Source organism: Maniola hyperantus, chromosome 14, assembly GCF_902806685.2.
Source record: "Maniola hyperantus chromosome 14, iAphHyp1.2, whole genome shotgun sequence".
Taxonomy (NCBI): domain Eukaryota; kingdom Metazoa; phylum Arthropoda; class Insecta; order Lepidoptera; family Nymphalidae; genus Maniola; species Maniola hyperantus.
Genome location: NC_048549.1, coordinates 14,121,964 through 14,138,440, shown reverse-complemented (window position 1 = coordinate 14,138,440; position 16,477 = coordinate 14,121,964). Strand labels below are relative to the sequence as shown.

General features: G+C 40.7%; 1 protein-coding gene across 2 annotated transcripts; it reads right to left on the bottom strand.

Annotated features, from left to right (window-relative positions):
• Positions 1-1,045: 1,045 nt before the first annotated feature.
• Positions 1,046-16,390, bottom strand: E(z) (histone-lysine N-methyltransferase E(z)). Of its 2 annotated transcripts, XM_069503093.1 has the most exons (17): positions 16,071-16,390; positions 15,138-15,321; positions 14,757-14,972; positions 13,949-14,085; positions 12,965-13,122; positions 12,496-12,659; positions 11,973-11,987; positions 10,917-11,017; positions 10,163-10,325; positions 7,931-8,014; positions 7,086-7,219; positions 6,078-6,226; positions 5,875-5,981; positions 4,931-5,126; positions 3,700-3,890; positions 2,924-3,089; positions 1,046-2,008 (listed from the first exon to the last, which is right to left on the bottom strand). In XM_069503093.1, exons 1-17 carry the CDS (start codon positions 16,143-16,145, stop codon positions 1,948-1,950), a joined length of 2,301 nt encoding a protein of 766 aa, XP_069359194.1. In that variant the 5' UTR covers positions 16,146-16,390; the 3' UTR covers positions 1,046-1,947. The 2 variants fall into 2 exon arrangements, with proteins under 2 accessions (XP_069359194.1, XP_034831644.1); XM_034975753.2 differs by lacking the exon at positions 11,973-11,987 and having other exon boundaries at positions 16,071-16,387.
• Between the last annotated feature and the right edge of the window lie 87 nt (positions 16,391-16,477).

The following is a 16,477-nucleotide window of genomic DNA, read 5'->3' as shown; positions in this document are numbered from 1 at the left end:
TTCCGTTGTCTTTCTCTAAACTAAATTTAGAATATTTGCATCCTTTTCTTTTTAACAATGCTAAAAAGGGACAGAACATGAACTTTACATTTAAAGACTCTAAATTTTAGTGCACGCTACAAATTTAAACAGTGGGCTCGCGACTGTGCGCTAAAATCATGGGTTTTACCATCTAAAAATTAAATTTAAAACTGCCAAACTGCGTCTGTCCTTTTCATATTACATTAGTAAGAAGAGGATGCGAATACTCTAAAATTAGGTTGTGCTCAGAATCAGTACCAATATTTTTAAATGTTAAAAAAACTGAATTTTGTTAAGTCTACCAAGTGTTCTGTAAGATATACATAGTATTAGTTTTGTTATGAAATGGCTACAAAAGACTACTATTCAAGTTGTAATTTTACAAAAGTGATAATGTTTAATGTACAGCATTTATCAATTAGAAGTTTTGTATGTTGGTTCCTATTTTTAGTTTCAATTCTATTTGTAAGAAATATATTTTATAATTAAAAATTCATGTACCTAATAAAGTAAATAAAGTTTGTTACTGTTAATAACATTATTGTCTTACTTTTTAACCTTACACCATTTTCATTAATAACACTGTAAAGCTGCATTTACATAATCTCACAAACAGCGAAACGAAACGCAAACTACCTTCATTCATTCATTTGTGTTAAGTCTTGTAGATCATTATGCGCAACCACAGGATATATTTCGGAGAGTATGCTGAGAAACTAGTTGACCTAGTTCCCCCTCACCATTTTACTACCGGACCGCAAGGTATCGCAAACATCTTAGGTTATATCAGAAGCGCAGTTTTGATTTTGGTTTGTCGGAATCCGAGGCGGGGGCAGAAGAGATGCGTTAAGGGCAGATCTAAGAAAATAAAATTACACAGATTCATCAGTTATTCTTATATAGGTACCTGGGAGGTGTATTGCCTGGTTGTTGTAAATGAAAAAAACAATCGAATCGAAAATATTCTCTGTTAGGTTAAATTATGGAGTGTATAATACCTCTACACTTCATAGGTTAAATTTAAACAAAAATATTTCTTTTCTAAAGATTTTATTGCAAAAAAGAAATTAAAACTACTTTTATAACATGCTACCTTATATGAAATGCATGGATCACATCTCTGCAACTCAAAATAAAATACTTTAAGTTTTTGTAACCAATAAATTATTCAAATCATATTCTGAGAGTGAGTCAAAGTTTAAGACATAATTTTTAAATCATGGTAATTTGTATAAGTACCGCAAATTGCCGGAACCATGTCTCATTAACATCGAAATGACGTTATTTGACGTAGGTATATTTAAGTAAAAATATACCATCAGCTCGAAACTTCAGTCTAGTGGTGCCGTCACTAAAATAACGGCCACGCGCATTAGCAATTTGCAGGACTTATAATTGTAATTTTTTTTTAAACAAAACAATCCAATGCTTAATTGGATAAGTATAAAAATTCGGGAAATTCTACACTTCCTTGCAAATAAATGACTCGAATGATTTCGACTTTTTGTAAACATCTAAAAGAATTCGAGCCTCATATTTAAGTTTGCTGTGGGCGCTGTTTTTGTTGGCCGGCTGAGTTTATTGTGGACTCTTCTCAGACCTGGACGCGTTTGGAACCCTCGTAGCTTTTGTTGTTAGTAAACGTCAACATCCTTATCTTACAAATCCAACAATTGACAATCAAAAAGTGACAAATGGTATCTATTTCGAATAAGACTTGCCTGAAAGCCTGTAATGTAAGATGACATGAAATGAAGTGAAAGAGTTATAATTTATACCGGTATAAATTATAAACTCAAGTATAAAACTAGCATAGTCAGTAATATAAACAGTCAGTAGTAATATAAACAGTGTCGCTAGTTATATGGAACGTGTTTGGAGTCACGAGACAATGTTGTACAAGCGCGCCGGGCGCGGCCCGCTCTCTCATAAGAACTCCATCTCCCGCTCGATGCCCACGAACTTCAGCTGCTCGGTGGGCCCGTATCTAAAAATAACAAGTTCAAAAATTATATAATCATAATCATTTATTTATTTTGCTCAGATATGGTAGGTACATGTATATTATTTACATGGGGTCTTAAAAATACATCTCGACGTCTGGCCGAAATTCGGCATCGGCCGGCACCAACTTGATAACATTACAAAATAACTTAACGTTTCGTGACGTAAGTTAATTTTCAATGCGATATCTAAATAACGTTAATAATTAACGTTATTGGGTTGGGTACCAGTTACTTACACCCCTTTACCGATATTTAAATAACGATAAATTGCCGTTAACAAAGATTATCGGTAAAACGTAGCATAAATCCAATATACTCTTATATATAATATTTAACGGCAACTAGCGAGTGAAGTTAACGAATAAATTGCAATTAACGTTAACAAAGATTATTTATCAATAAAACACGTTAAAATGATTACTCTCATTTAATAATTAACGGCAACTATCGAGTAAAGTTAACGAACGAACATTTTACCGATTTTGAAATCGGTGTAAATTATAACCGAACGTTATAATTTATACCGGTATAAGTTATAACTTATAACAAACATTTTACCGGTATAAGTTATAACCTAATGTTTCGACCGAACTCAATATTCGGCAGCATATCATTTTAGCGTTAACTAGCTTATTTCCGCGACTTCGTCTGCGTGGACTACACAAAATCTCAAACCCCTATTTCACCCCCTTAGGGGTCGAATTTTCAAAAATTCTTTCTAAGCGGATCCCTACGTCATAATAGCTATCTGCATGCGAAATTTCAGCCCGATCTGTCCAGTAGTTTGAGCTGTGCGTTGATAGATCAGTCAGTCAGTCATTGAGTCAGTCACCTTTTCCTTTTATATATTTAGATTATAAATTTTTATATATTTAGGGAACAGAAAACAAGTGTACCTGTAGTCGAAGAACAGCTCCTCGCCCGGCTGGATGGCGCGCTTGGCGAAGATGCCGATGCGATGGTCTCCGTTGACCATCATGACCTTGGCGTAGCAGTTGGGGTTGATGGAGTGGTTCGCGAACCGGATCTTGTTACCCTTGCGCGTCGCGTCCACCACAAAATCTGGAAACGTACAATCGTCATGATCAACCCATCACCGGCCCACCACTGAGCACGGGTCTCCTCTCAGAGTGATAAGAGTTTAGGCCAATTCCAAACGCGCCCCGGTCTGAGAAGAGCCCCCGACAAACTCAGCCGGGTATTTTTAGGGTTCCGTACCTCAAAAGGAAAAACGGAACCCTTAAAGGATCACTTTGTTGCCTGTCTGTCTGTCAAGAAACCTACAGGGTACTTCCCGTTGACCTAGAATCATGAAATTTGGCAGGTAGGTAGATCTTATAGCTGACGTTTGGGGAAAAATCTGAAAACAGTAAATTTAGGGTTAGATCACACAAAAAAAATTAAATTGTGGTCATGAACTAATAATTAGTATTTTCAACTTTCGAAGTGAGTGACTATATCAAGTGGGGTATCATATGAAAGGTCTTCACCTGTGCATTCTAAAACAGATTTTTATTTATTTTTATGCATCATAGTTTTTGAATTATCGTGCAAAATGTCGAAAAAATACGATCGTAGTACGGAACCCTCATTGCGCGAGCCTGACTCGCACTTGGCCGGTTTTTTTTCTCTAGTAAATACTTGACCGACCATTAGAGTGTAGAGGACCCACCATTGTTGAGATTGAAGAGAAAGGAGCACATGTACTTGTCGTACACCTTCCCGCGCCGGTCGGCTTCGTCTTGCGAGATGATCTCCCCGCAGTACTCCGAGATGAACTCGTTCTTGTTCGCAGCCTCCTTGAGGAAGATGCCCCAGCCGGCCACGTCGGACGGCGCCAGAAGCAGGTGCTTGTGTAGGCCCCTGCGGAATGCACGGTATGTATGGGAGGCAGAATATATTATAACTAGTATTTTGCTCGGTGCTCGAGCTGCTTAGGCAGCTCTCGAGATTTATAATCGCCATTTTAATTTTTTTTCAGCTGTCTGCCAATTTAAAAAAACTTCATACATTTTCTATGAAAAAATAAATCCCGCCATTTTGATTTTTTTTTCTATCCATCAAGTAGGCCTTCGGATCCTGATCATCTTTTGCGAAGAAACCACTCTTCTATCTTTCATACCCTCCGAGATGGACGCCGACGAAATTTGTATGGCGGCCATCTTTTTTTCGCCCTTTTAATTTTTTTTTAAATTTGTGCCAATTGGATTACGTTTCGAATGACATTCTAGCTAAGGACCCCTTAATCGACTTAAAAGGTTAACCGGTTAAACATATAACCCCTTTGTTTGATTGTTTGACCGCTATACGGGTTAACCCATATTACTTACTCTTCTTCCTTACCTTATCCCACGCTACGTGGGGTCGGCACAACATGTCTTCTTCTTCCACTCATTCCTGTCATTCGTCAACGTATTATCCACTTCTTTTTCACGCATATCCTCTTTCACGCAATCCATCCACCTTTTCTTTGGTCGTCCTCTCCTCTTTTTTCCTTCCGCATGCATACTTAACATTCTTCTAGTGACATGGCTTTCTTCCCTCCGCATTATATGTCCATACCATGCCAGCCTATTACCCCTCATCTTTTCTACCACTGGCGCTACTTTCAAACTACCCCTTATATATTCATTTCTTATCTTATCCATCCTTGTCACACCACACATCCATCTCAACATTCGCATTTCAGTCGCATGTACTCGCCTTTCATCCGTCCCTTTTACCGCCCAACATTCTGAACCATACAATGTGACAGGTCTAACGACTGTTTTATAGATTTTCCCCTTAAGTTTAAGTTTACCCCATATTAATTTAACCCATATTACTTACTATAAAGGTTAATTTTTAAATATTGCTGATAAACGTTCTATAGGTCCATTTGGGTCCGCTTAGGGTAGGCTTACCTCTGCACGGACACGTTCCTGCAGTACACGGCGTGCCTCGAGGCGGTGGGCAAGGCGGCGGGCGTGCCGGGCGGCGTGGAGTCGGCGCCGCACGCGGTGCACAGGTCCGGGTCACACTCCCGCACGCCGAGGTAGCAAGGGCACTGCTTGGTGTTGCACTGCGCCTTGCAGCGACATCCAGGGAAACGGTTTTGACCTGTCAACACATTTCCTTATTATTGACTAATTAAGAACCCATATTGAAAGTTTTACGACTTTTGAAAGTCAAGTTTATAGTTGGTTATTCAACATGGGGGTAATGCTGTGTTACGTTACGTGCGCCCCGGTAACGTAACGGGATTGCAGAATAGGTACCTCCCGAGCGTAGCGAGGCGCGAATTCTGAGTACAGAGCGGTGTTAAGAGTCGCTCGAGACGAAGACAGCATTAACCCTGTGTTTAATACTCTACTTTTCATACTCATAATATAAACTTCTCGCAGAAGTTCTGCGACTGCAGACACGGACACATGTTGTCGCACGGCTGGTCGGGGTGGTCGCACGGCGTGCAGTTGATCTGTGACACAATACTCACAGTCGCTGCTGCACTGGCAGAACTTCTCGCAGAAGTTCTGCGACTGCAGACACGGACACATGTTGTCGCACGGCTGGTCGGGGTGGTCGCACGGCGTGCAGTTGATCTGTGACACAATACTCACAGTCGCTGCTGCACTGGCAGAACTTCTCGCAGAAGTTCTGCGACTGCAGACACGGACACATGTTGTCGCACGGCTGGTCGGGGTGGTCGCACGGCGTGCAGTTGATCTGTGACACAATACTCACAGTCGCTGCTGCACTGGCAGAACTTCTCGCAGAAGTTCTGCGACTGCAGACACGGACACATGTTGTCGCACGGCTGGTCGGGGTGGTCGCACGGCGTGCAGTTGATCTGTGACACAATACTCACAGTCGCTGCTGCACTGGCAGAACTTCTCGCAGAAGTTCTGCGACTGCAGACACGGACACATGTTGTCGCACGGCTGGTTGGGGTGGTCGCACGGCGTGTAGTTGTACCTGAAGATTTATCATAACAGTTCATTATGCCTTTCGAAAAAAAAAAAAGTTTCAATAAGCCTTTCGGCTAGTATTTCAGTTAATGTGCCAACTCACACATGATGCGAGGCGGAGTCCTTCTTGAGCTGTATCTTGCGGCAGTGCACGGACCACAGGCGATGCTTCTTCTTCTTCTTCCTCGGCGGAGTGAGTTCCGCCTCCACGCCCGCCGCCTCTTGTCCCGTGTGGATCCAGTAGTTGTACACCTGGAGAACATTGGCTTATCCAGGACAACTATATCGGTCAATAAGGTTAGAAACTGGATGATGCCCGCGACTTAGACCTCGTAGTTTTTCCACAGGAAAATTTTCCAAGTCCCATGGGAACGCGTTGATTTTTCCGGAATAAAAATAAAAAACCGAGTCGAACTTGAACACGGAGGGTTCCATCGTACAAGAAATAATTGCGGCCATTTTGAAATGTGTTATTATAGCGGCAACATTCTGTGAAAATTTCAACTCTCTACCTATTACGGTCCATGAGATCCAGCCCGCGACAGACAGACAGACGGACGGACAGCGGAGTCTTAGTAATAGCTCCGTTGGCATCCTTCGGGTATGGAAGCCTAAAATGCACATATGAAAAAGATCATGATCATCATGATCATCATCAACATTAAGTACCCTCTGTTCAGTAAAGCCAGTTGTTTTTCAGGATTTTCAGCTAGCAATACAAGCCACTCTCGCGCCGAACACCGGACTATCCTGATTGGTGGATAGCACTGATATATTCGCATCACACGTCATAAGTGATGCATTAACTGTCCGTTGCAAGTCACCGTGCGTCACGGTCGTACATACATACAGAGCGTCTCCCCACGCCGTGCGTGAGAAATACAAATACAGAACATTCGAATCCCACGTTTTACACCACCGGTGGACAATTGTGCTGTGCCGTGCCCATCCCTTTGTGTGCTGGATGATTTTTGGACGTTCCAAATCAAGCGGTAAGTGGTAGTTTAGTAAGTTGTAGATTTTGGGAAACTCTGAGCAACTGAACACCCTTTTTCCTAATTTTTTGATAATTATTATTGGTCCTTCGATAGCTCTCCAACACCCTCCTCACCTGTTGGCAAGTCTTGGAGAGCATGACTTGCGCGATGGCGCAGTAGTTGGACACGAACACTTTGTGCAGCGAGCGGAACAGCGACTGGTCCGAGCCCGTCCACTCCTCCGACTCGCAGTCGGCCAGCGTGAGACCTGGACAGGAATACTACATTACAGTCCAGGCCTGAAATAAAGCGATTCATCATCATCATCAGCCTGTTGACATCCACTGTTGGACATAGGCATTCCCTAAAGAGCGCCACCACACCCGGTCCTCAGCCTTCCTCATCCAGCCACTTCCCGCCAGCCTCTTTATATCGTCGGTCCATCGTGCTGGAGGGCGTCCCACACTACGCTTGCTTAAACGCGGTCTCCACTCAAGGACTTTCCGGCTCCAACGGCCATCGGCCTAAGCGATTACTGGCCGAGTAGTATTAGAAAGCCGAGGACTTCTTAAGTGATTTTGAAAAAAACGTGGCGCCAGCCGAGTTCTTTTAAAATAAGTTGGTAATCGCCATTTCGGCCGAGAATTGTATAGTACTTTTCTGCCATTTGCAAGGAAACAATAAAAAATTGTATGAAGAAACAAAGTTTCAATTCATAATTATGTAAATGTATATTATATTAAAAAAAATTATGAAAAATAAATATAAAAAGACTAAAAAATCGTTTAGAAAAAAAAAATTACAAAAAATAAAAAATAAGAGTAATGAATAGAGTAGTAGTAAAAATCATTAAAAAAGTTTAAAACATGTATATAAAAATAAATTATCAAATATGTAATTTAAAAATTACAAAATATTTAAAAATTTAAAATTTAAATAATACAAAAATAATTAAATACTACTACAGTAGAGTACTCACCCAGCGTGTTGTAGGCGGTGGGCTCCGCACCCGGCAGCTTGGTGCCGTTGGAGCTCCAGTTGCTGCTGGAGTTGCTGTTGCTGCCTGCAATGCATCACTATACTTGACACCTTTGTATACCAACCAATACATATTCGAGAAGGATATTTTGCAAGAACATACCTTTTTTATTCGATTACAAGTTAGCTCTTGACTGCGATCTCACCTGGTAAGTGATGACGATGCAGTCTAATATAGAAGTGGGTTGTTGGAAATGGGGTGGCAGTTGTATTAAACCCATACCCCTTATTGAAGAAGAGGTGTTACAGGTGTCTCGAGTACGGACATATCTAAAAGGGATGTCCAGAGCAAAAAAAATGCTATAATTGTGGCGATGAGGGACACAAGGCCAGAGACTGTCAGAAGGAGGCCTCAAATGCTATCTGCAAGGATAAAGGCCAGGACAACACAAGTCATAGAATGGGCTCCAAGAGTTGCGCATCCTGGATTGTGAAGGTACTCAGCAGAAGAATCATACATTCAAAAAACGTGGTATAGGAGCAAAAAATGGAGGATCGCACATCAAGGTCTTACAAATAAACCTAGATAGAACGCGAGCCGTGCATGACCTGCTCAAGGTAACGGCAAAAGATTATGAAATAGATAACTGCGAATGGGAACTGGCCGGAGAGGAGCTGCAACTATAGTAGTGCACCGAAACGCTTGGCGGCTTGACAACCCTACTATTAGTTATTGAGATACTAGAAATTATTGAGCCTAAAGGTGCAGAATATCACCAATTTTTATTTATTTATAGACTAGCGTTTGGCTGCAATCAGACCTGCAGGGTGATTACGTAAAACGTTGCAGTAGCGACAGCAACGCGACAGCAGTAGCAATGCGACAATTCATTTGCTGTCTCTCTTTTTCTTATTTTCCTTTGTGGCTATTGCTGTCTCTCTATAGCCGCTGTCACGTGTGACGTTTGACAGCAATGATCGCGAGATTTACGTCTGTCGCGAGATACGTAACTGTATAATTTATAATACTTTAGTATAAATAATGTAACAATAAAATAGCTTGAATCAAGTGTATAGAAAATATATAATTTATAATAATCACAAATCACAAGATGACTTTTTCTAACCAAGACTAAAGACACCAACCTCTTGTATCAAGATTGTATAATCAAGTGTATAGAAAATATATAATTTATAATAATCACAAATCACAAGATGACTTTTTCTAACCAAGACTAAAGACACCAACCTCTTGTATCAAGATTGTATAATCAAGTGTATAGAAAATATATAATTTATAATAATCACAAATCACAAGATGACTTTTTCTAACCAAGACTAAAGACACCAACCTCTTGTATCAAGATTGTATAATCAAGTGTATAGAAAATATATAATTTATAATAATCATAAATCACAAGATGACTTTTTCTAACCAAGACTAATGACACCGACCTCTTGTATCAAGATTGTATAATCAAGTGTATAGAAAATATATAATTTATAATAATCACAAATCACAAGATGACTTTTTCTAACCAAGACTAATGACACCGACCTCTTGTATCAAGATTGTATAATCAAGTGTATAGAAAATATATAATTTATAATAATCACAAATCACAAGATGACTTTTTCTAACCAAGACTAATGACACCGACCTCTTGTATCAAGATTGACACAGACTATGTATACTCATAAAGGTTCGTCCGCACCTGAGCGGCGCGGCGCGGCGCTTCAGCGAGCTGCACGTCGCGGCACAGAGCTTCAAAATATCATTTCTATCATTTTGTATGGCGCATATCGCACTAGAGCGGCGCTGCACAGCGCTTCACCGCGCGTTGCCGCGCGGCACGGCTGGAGAGAATATTTTGAAGCGCAGCGAAGCGACGCGCAGTGCAGTGACGCTAGTGCGACATACCCAGCGGCGCGACACGGCGCTTCGCGCTCGTACGCGAACGGGTATAAAAGTGACGCGCAAGTGACGCGAGGTGCCGCGTACTGAAGTTGTAGTGCGGTAGGCACCGTCGAGCGGCCTGAGGTGACGCGTTCTGCAGTCGGACTGAAGCGCCGCGCCGCGCCGCTCAGGTGCGGACGAACCTTTACAGTAACCAGCCCGCTGCGCGCTGGTGGCGAGCGATGATGCACTATGCAGCCTAAGATGGAGGGCACTTGCCTAGAACCTTGTCTACTCACACTCTAGACTTGAAGGTACTAAACTAGTAACACATACCTTTCTGGTAGCGGTTGCTGTCATTGCTGTCCTCGGAGGACGCGTCGTTGGGCGAGTCGATGGCCGCCTTGCCGTCGCGCGCCTCGCTCACCTCCCGCACCTCGCGCCCCTCCCCCGCCTCGCCTGCCGCCTTCTCGCGGGCCAGCTTCTCTTTTATACCATCCTGTAAAATAACACAACTAACCTGATTCAAGGAAATTCGGTCGAGAGTTAACTTGCATCCCGGGTATGACTATGAATATAGGCTACTTTTTATTCCGAAAAATCAGAGTTCCCATGGTTGGGGATTTTAAGAACCATAACTCCACCGGATGAAGCCGCAGGCATTATCTAAGAAGGTAGGTGTAAATGCAATTCTGAGGTTTTAATGGAAGGTATAAAAAGAACAGACAATTCTATTAAATAAACTTAAATCTAAATTAAAAGTAAAAAAAATACATTAAATTAAATCTTAAACCTCATCGAGACCACCACAGTGAGGCATTATACCCAAGATGCTGACAGCATTACCCCTTTGGATGACCAAGGTAGCTGACAGCTCTTGGGTCCTCTGTTGACTCGAAAAGGGTTTCGAAATATCCTCAAAGAACTCTAGCCACAGAACCCCACGGCCCCAAGGTCTCCACACCAAAAGCCACTAATATGAAACTCCCATCGAGGTTTTCATATTTGCGCCTCTCGGCCTGTTCGGCGCGTGTGCAAAGTGTCTGTGCACGTTGCATCCCAAACCCATCTTATATTTAGAGGTATTTACCAACAACATGTAGCAGGTGGGTCCACAGGGGTCAGCAAATGGTTTCAAGTCCGGCCCCTTCCGTTTTGTGAGGTTGGGCCTCGGGTGGCACGCTTGAAGACCTAGTTTAAGGAAATCCACTCATTTTACAAGGAGCATTACTTGAAATGACATTTATGATTTTTTTAAAGCCTCAAGTGAACTTTTCGCCTGAAAATTCGCCAATGCCACAAACCACAAATTCACGATTTTCTGATTTTTTCCTTATGTGTGCAATAAAACCTACCTACTGGTCAAATTGCATGATTCTAGGTCAACGGGAAGTCCCCTATAGGTTTCTTGATAGACAGACATACAGACAACAAAGGGATCCTATAAGGGTTCCTTTTTGCCTTTTGAGGTACGGAACCCTAAAAAGGCCTACCCTATTGCTCATGGTGACGTGCGGTGCGGCTGGTTGGCTTTTTGTATTGGAATGTCATTGTTCTTCAGTTAAACATTATTTGGTGTAAAAAATGAACTCCACGCTACTTAGGGCGATCTATAATATTTCAATAGGCTTTTAAACATAACATTAATATGATACTAGAAAAATGTATGAATAAAAATATAATTCAATTCGTAACATAGGAAAATAAAAAAGTAACATGAACAAAATAAGTATGATACATTTATGTAGTAAATAAATATACAATAAATAAACAGCAAAATAATTATAATACATTTAATTATTATCAATATTATGCTTATGCACAACAAAAAAAAATTTTTTTTTTTTTTACTTAACTGAAAGAGGCCTTCGGAAAGTTCTGAAATATATATATGGATTTTTTGTTTTTTTTTATTCTAATCAAGTTCATTATGAAAGTCTTACGGATAATTTTGAAATGTGTTTAAAAATATAAAAAGATATTTTTTTATCGTCAATTGTTGGTTGCCTTTTTTTTGCTTTTGTTTTCTATTCTAGGTAGTTTCATATTTTTGGGTGATTTTGTATGATGTTGAACAATTGCAAAATAGCGAAAATAAGGGATGAAAAAGGGTGAATTCATATATTATTATCTATTCGAGCCTTACCTGTGACCTGACTTCCTGTCAGCCGAACAAATGAGAAACGGGTAAGGCAGTCAAAACTTCATAATATATTACTATAACATAAAACAAACTATAATTATACACTACTTCTATAATATTAATATCAATACATCTATCAATATTGTAATATGAATATAGCAACATTTTATTTTTTTGAGCATGTGAAATTTTATTTTAGTATGTGTGTGTGTGTAATGTCACATATTATTTTACTGTGTGTTTTAAAGTATGTGTAATGTTTTGTTACATTTTATTTTATTGTTAGTGCCATATTAAATTAGAGTGTCTGTGTATGTCACATTTTATTTTATTATTAGTGCCATATTATATTAGAGTGTGTGTGTATTTTTATCATATTGTTAGTGCCAGATTTTATTTTAGTGTATATTAGTATGTGACATTTTATTTTCTAGTTGGCACACCAAAAAGCCAATAATTGGGAATTGAATTGCCATTTTATTTTTAGTGTGTCTGTGTGTACACAACAAGTGTCAGGCATACTCACGGTGCAGGAAGCAGTCGTACTTGAAGCAGCGTCGGCAGAACAGCGTGTGGAAAGAGTGCATGGTCTGATCGCGCGACACCGACTCCGCTAGGGGGCCGTCGATGTTGGGCGTGCACTCGGGGGGCAGCGCGTTGGGGTCGCTGCGAGATGTGAGTTCGATGTATCTGCGGGATGTTCGCAGATAGTGTTCAACAACAAGTACGAATTTTACCTGTACATTCTAAAACAAATTTTTAATAATTTTTATGCATAGTAGTTTTTGATTTATCGTGCAAAATGTCGAGAAAATGAGACTGTAGTACGGAACCCTCCGTGCGAGAGTCTTACTAGCACTTGGCCGGTTTTATATTTATATAGATTCTTAATATTGTAACTTACTTTTGTAGCAGGTACTAGGTATCTGTTATTTACCCACAATTTTGCAAAATAAATTTGATTTGATTTGAGTAAAGGCAAGTGTAGTACATACTTTTCCCTCAGTTCTTGTGCCGTGCCCTTGTCGGGGAACTGTGAGGAGATGGCCTGGAATATGATGAAGATCGGGAACTGCTTGTCGTCCATTATGGACTTCTCCAACTCCTTCATGCTGTCTTCTTTCTCCTTCTCTTTAGGGTCTTTTGACTCCTTCTAGAAATAAACATTTTACGTTTTTCACCAGCATTAACATAATGTTTGACAAGATCTATCCACATCATATTATTTTTAGGGTTCCATACCTCAAAAGGCAAAAAGGAACCCTTATAGGATCACTTCGTTGTCTGTCTGTCTGTCGTGTCTGTCACGAAAACCTATAGGGTTGATGTAGAATCATGAAATTAGGCAGGTAAAGGAAGAATCTGAAAACCGTGAATTTGTGGTTACATCACACAAAAAAATGTGTTGATGAACAAATAATTAGTATTTTCAATTTTCAAAGTAATATAACTTATACCAGTGGGGTATCATATGAAAAGGATCAAATCAAATGGTTTATTCAAAATAGGTAATAAAGGACACTTTTTGAAAGTCGGTTGTTACATTTATAAGATGATATAGTGGTGATCATTTTTACGCGAACTTAAAAACTAAAGCTACGAGGGTTCCAAACAGGGTCTCTTTCAGGCGTCAATTAAATCTAGACTTAAATCGTAAATTAATAGGTAAAAAAAAAAAAAAACTTGAAGTATCTACATTTACCCATTTAGTCTGTGTATTGTCGTCAGTAAGTCTGGTACTGTTTTTGTATTGAAAAAGTATTTGTCCAAGGTAATCGTTGACTGGAAATGTTGACAGAAAAAAAAGTGCCGAATTGAGAACCACCTCCTTTTTGAAAGTCGGTTAAAAAAAAGGGCTTATCGCTAAATAGCGATCTCTTCCAGACCACTTTAACACTAGGGAGAAAACGAACAAAATACTTACATCGTACATTAATAACTTTTCAAGGATCGAGCTTAATGAATAAAAAGTGGGTGACCTCTTTCTCCTCTTTGGAATTGCGCAGCTCCCTCTCCTTCTTCTCCTCGGCCACCTCCTCCTTGGTCTGGAACGCGACCAGCGCGTGCACCAGGTCCACGAACAACTGGTCGTCTATGAATCCACCTTCCTTGTCGCCTGATAAATAAATAGAAATGGTTGCAAGTACCTGTGTAGAAGTAACAAGAGACTCGGAGAATAAGTGAAACTTGTTTGGATTATTAGGATGTTCTGGCTTGTATTTTTTGGAACAAGTGAAACTTGTTTGGATTATAAGGATATTCTGGCTTGTATTTTTGGGAGAAATGAATTTTTTTCATTATTAGGGTATTCTGGCTCAAATATTTTGGAAGAAGTGAAACTTGTTTGGAATATTAGCATTTTCTGTTAGGCTTGTATTTATTTTAAACAATTGGAACCTATTAACATCTGCTGATTTGCTTGTATTTTTTTCAAAGAAACCTGTTTGGATCTTGGCATGTTCTGCTATGCATTTTTGGTTTTGCATTCAAATTATTGTTTGGCAAGAAATTAAATCTTCTAAATATATAAAAGGAAAAGGTGACTGACTGACTGATCTATCAACGCACATCTCAAACTACTGGGCCGATTGGGCTGAAATTTACCATGCAAATGGTTATTATGACATAGGCATCCACTAAGAAAGGATTTTTGAAAATTCAACCCCTAAGGGGGTGAAATAGGGGTTTGAAATTTGTGTTGTCCATGCGGACGAAGTCGCGAGCATAAGCTAGTTAAAATTAAAGGTGTCGAGATATTTTCGTGTAAAGATGACAAAGTGGATGTACCGTGCACTTTCCCGTCATAGTTCTTGATGAGCTCCTCGATGAAGGTGCCGTCCTGGTCCAGCACTTCGTCACCCATGTACGGGATGTTATGGAGCACCGTCTCATCCTCCACCATGAAGTTCTTCTGTGTGGGCGCCCAGGTGTACATGGTGGGGATGGGGTTCACAGAGTTGATAACGCGGATCGGGACTTGCTGGGTGGTCACCACACCCGAAGCTGTGGACAAAAGAGAATGAAAGAAAGACAGCAAAATTTTCGACGAAGCCATCTAGACAGCAATCGTGCAGAAAGTGTGAGACGAAGGAGCAACCTGAACTGCCCTACATAGTTAGGGCCCTATGTTGAAGGGTTGTCTACTTTATCATATATGGTTGTACTCACCATCAGTGTAAGTGACTTCAGCGCGTTTCATGAGACCCTCATGGCTTGGCGTGGGCACAGGCGGCGGCCAGAAGGGCCTGCGGCCGCGTTCCGAGCTCTCCGAGTCGCGGGTCTCTACCGCCGCCGACATGAGGCGCAGGTTGCGCGCCCATGCCACCTTCACCTCATCAGCCCGCTTGAATCTCTGCAAATAAATAATAAAAATATTTTTTATTCAACACTTTTACAATCTACATCTACTACTGGTTTGAAATAACTTTCCAAGATGAACCAGCAAGAAATTCGGCAGTTGCTCTTTTCAAATATTAGAAATACTATATTATAACCACTCGATATTTCGAGAAAGAGGTCAGCCGCCGAATCCTACTCGGTTGGGCAGCGTTCAGGAAGCTTCGAGATGTCTTCTTGTCCAAAATTGATCAGTGCTTGAAGACCAAAGTCTTCGAACAGTGCATGTTGCCAGTGATGACATATGGATCCGAGACATGGTCGCTAACTATGGGCCTCATAAGAAAGCTCAGTCACTCAGGGGGCAATGAAGAGATGCTTGAAGTTCCTCTCCGTGATAAATCAGAAATGAGGAGATCCGTAGGAAAACTAGAAGAACCAACATAGCTCAACGGGTTGCGAAGTTGAAGTGGCAATGGGCAGGGCACATAGTTCGTAAAACTGATAGACGTTGGGGTCTCAAGGTGCTGGAATGGCCACCTCGCACTGAAAGACGCAGCGTTAGAAGGACGACATCAGACGAGTCGCAGGGAGCCGCTGGATTCAGGCGGCGCAAGACCGTGGCGTGTGGAAGTCCCTACAAGAGACCTATGTCCAGCAGTGGACGTCTATCGGTTGATGATGATATAATAATAAGATCTATCGTCAAGTTCAAGTATGCATATAACAAGTTTTTTTTAGAAATAACTACAAAGAGCGGTTTACCTTCACTTGGCGAAGTCGCATGTACTCCGATTTCACTCTTTTCTTCCATTCCGCTGATACTTTTGACTTACTCATGAGGTAAGTACTTCTATAGAAATATTGCAAAAAAATTAGCTGTAACAGGATTTCATTATACAAGTAATGCAATGCAATGAGACACAAGCAGGACAAGCAGTCGCAGCCGCGGCGTTTTTTAATTTTTAACACAGATTTTTATAACCGAGTGTACATTCGTGATTATACTCTTTGTTTTATAACTTTTTAATGTTTTTAACTGACAGAATGGAAGGAATGCTGTGAAGGAATGGAAGGAATGCACAAGCCTCAGAACAAGGACTATTAGAAGAGTAGCCCTATTGTGACACTTGTTACAGCGAGTTAGCTAAATGCATTCAAGCTCTTATTAG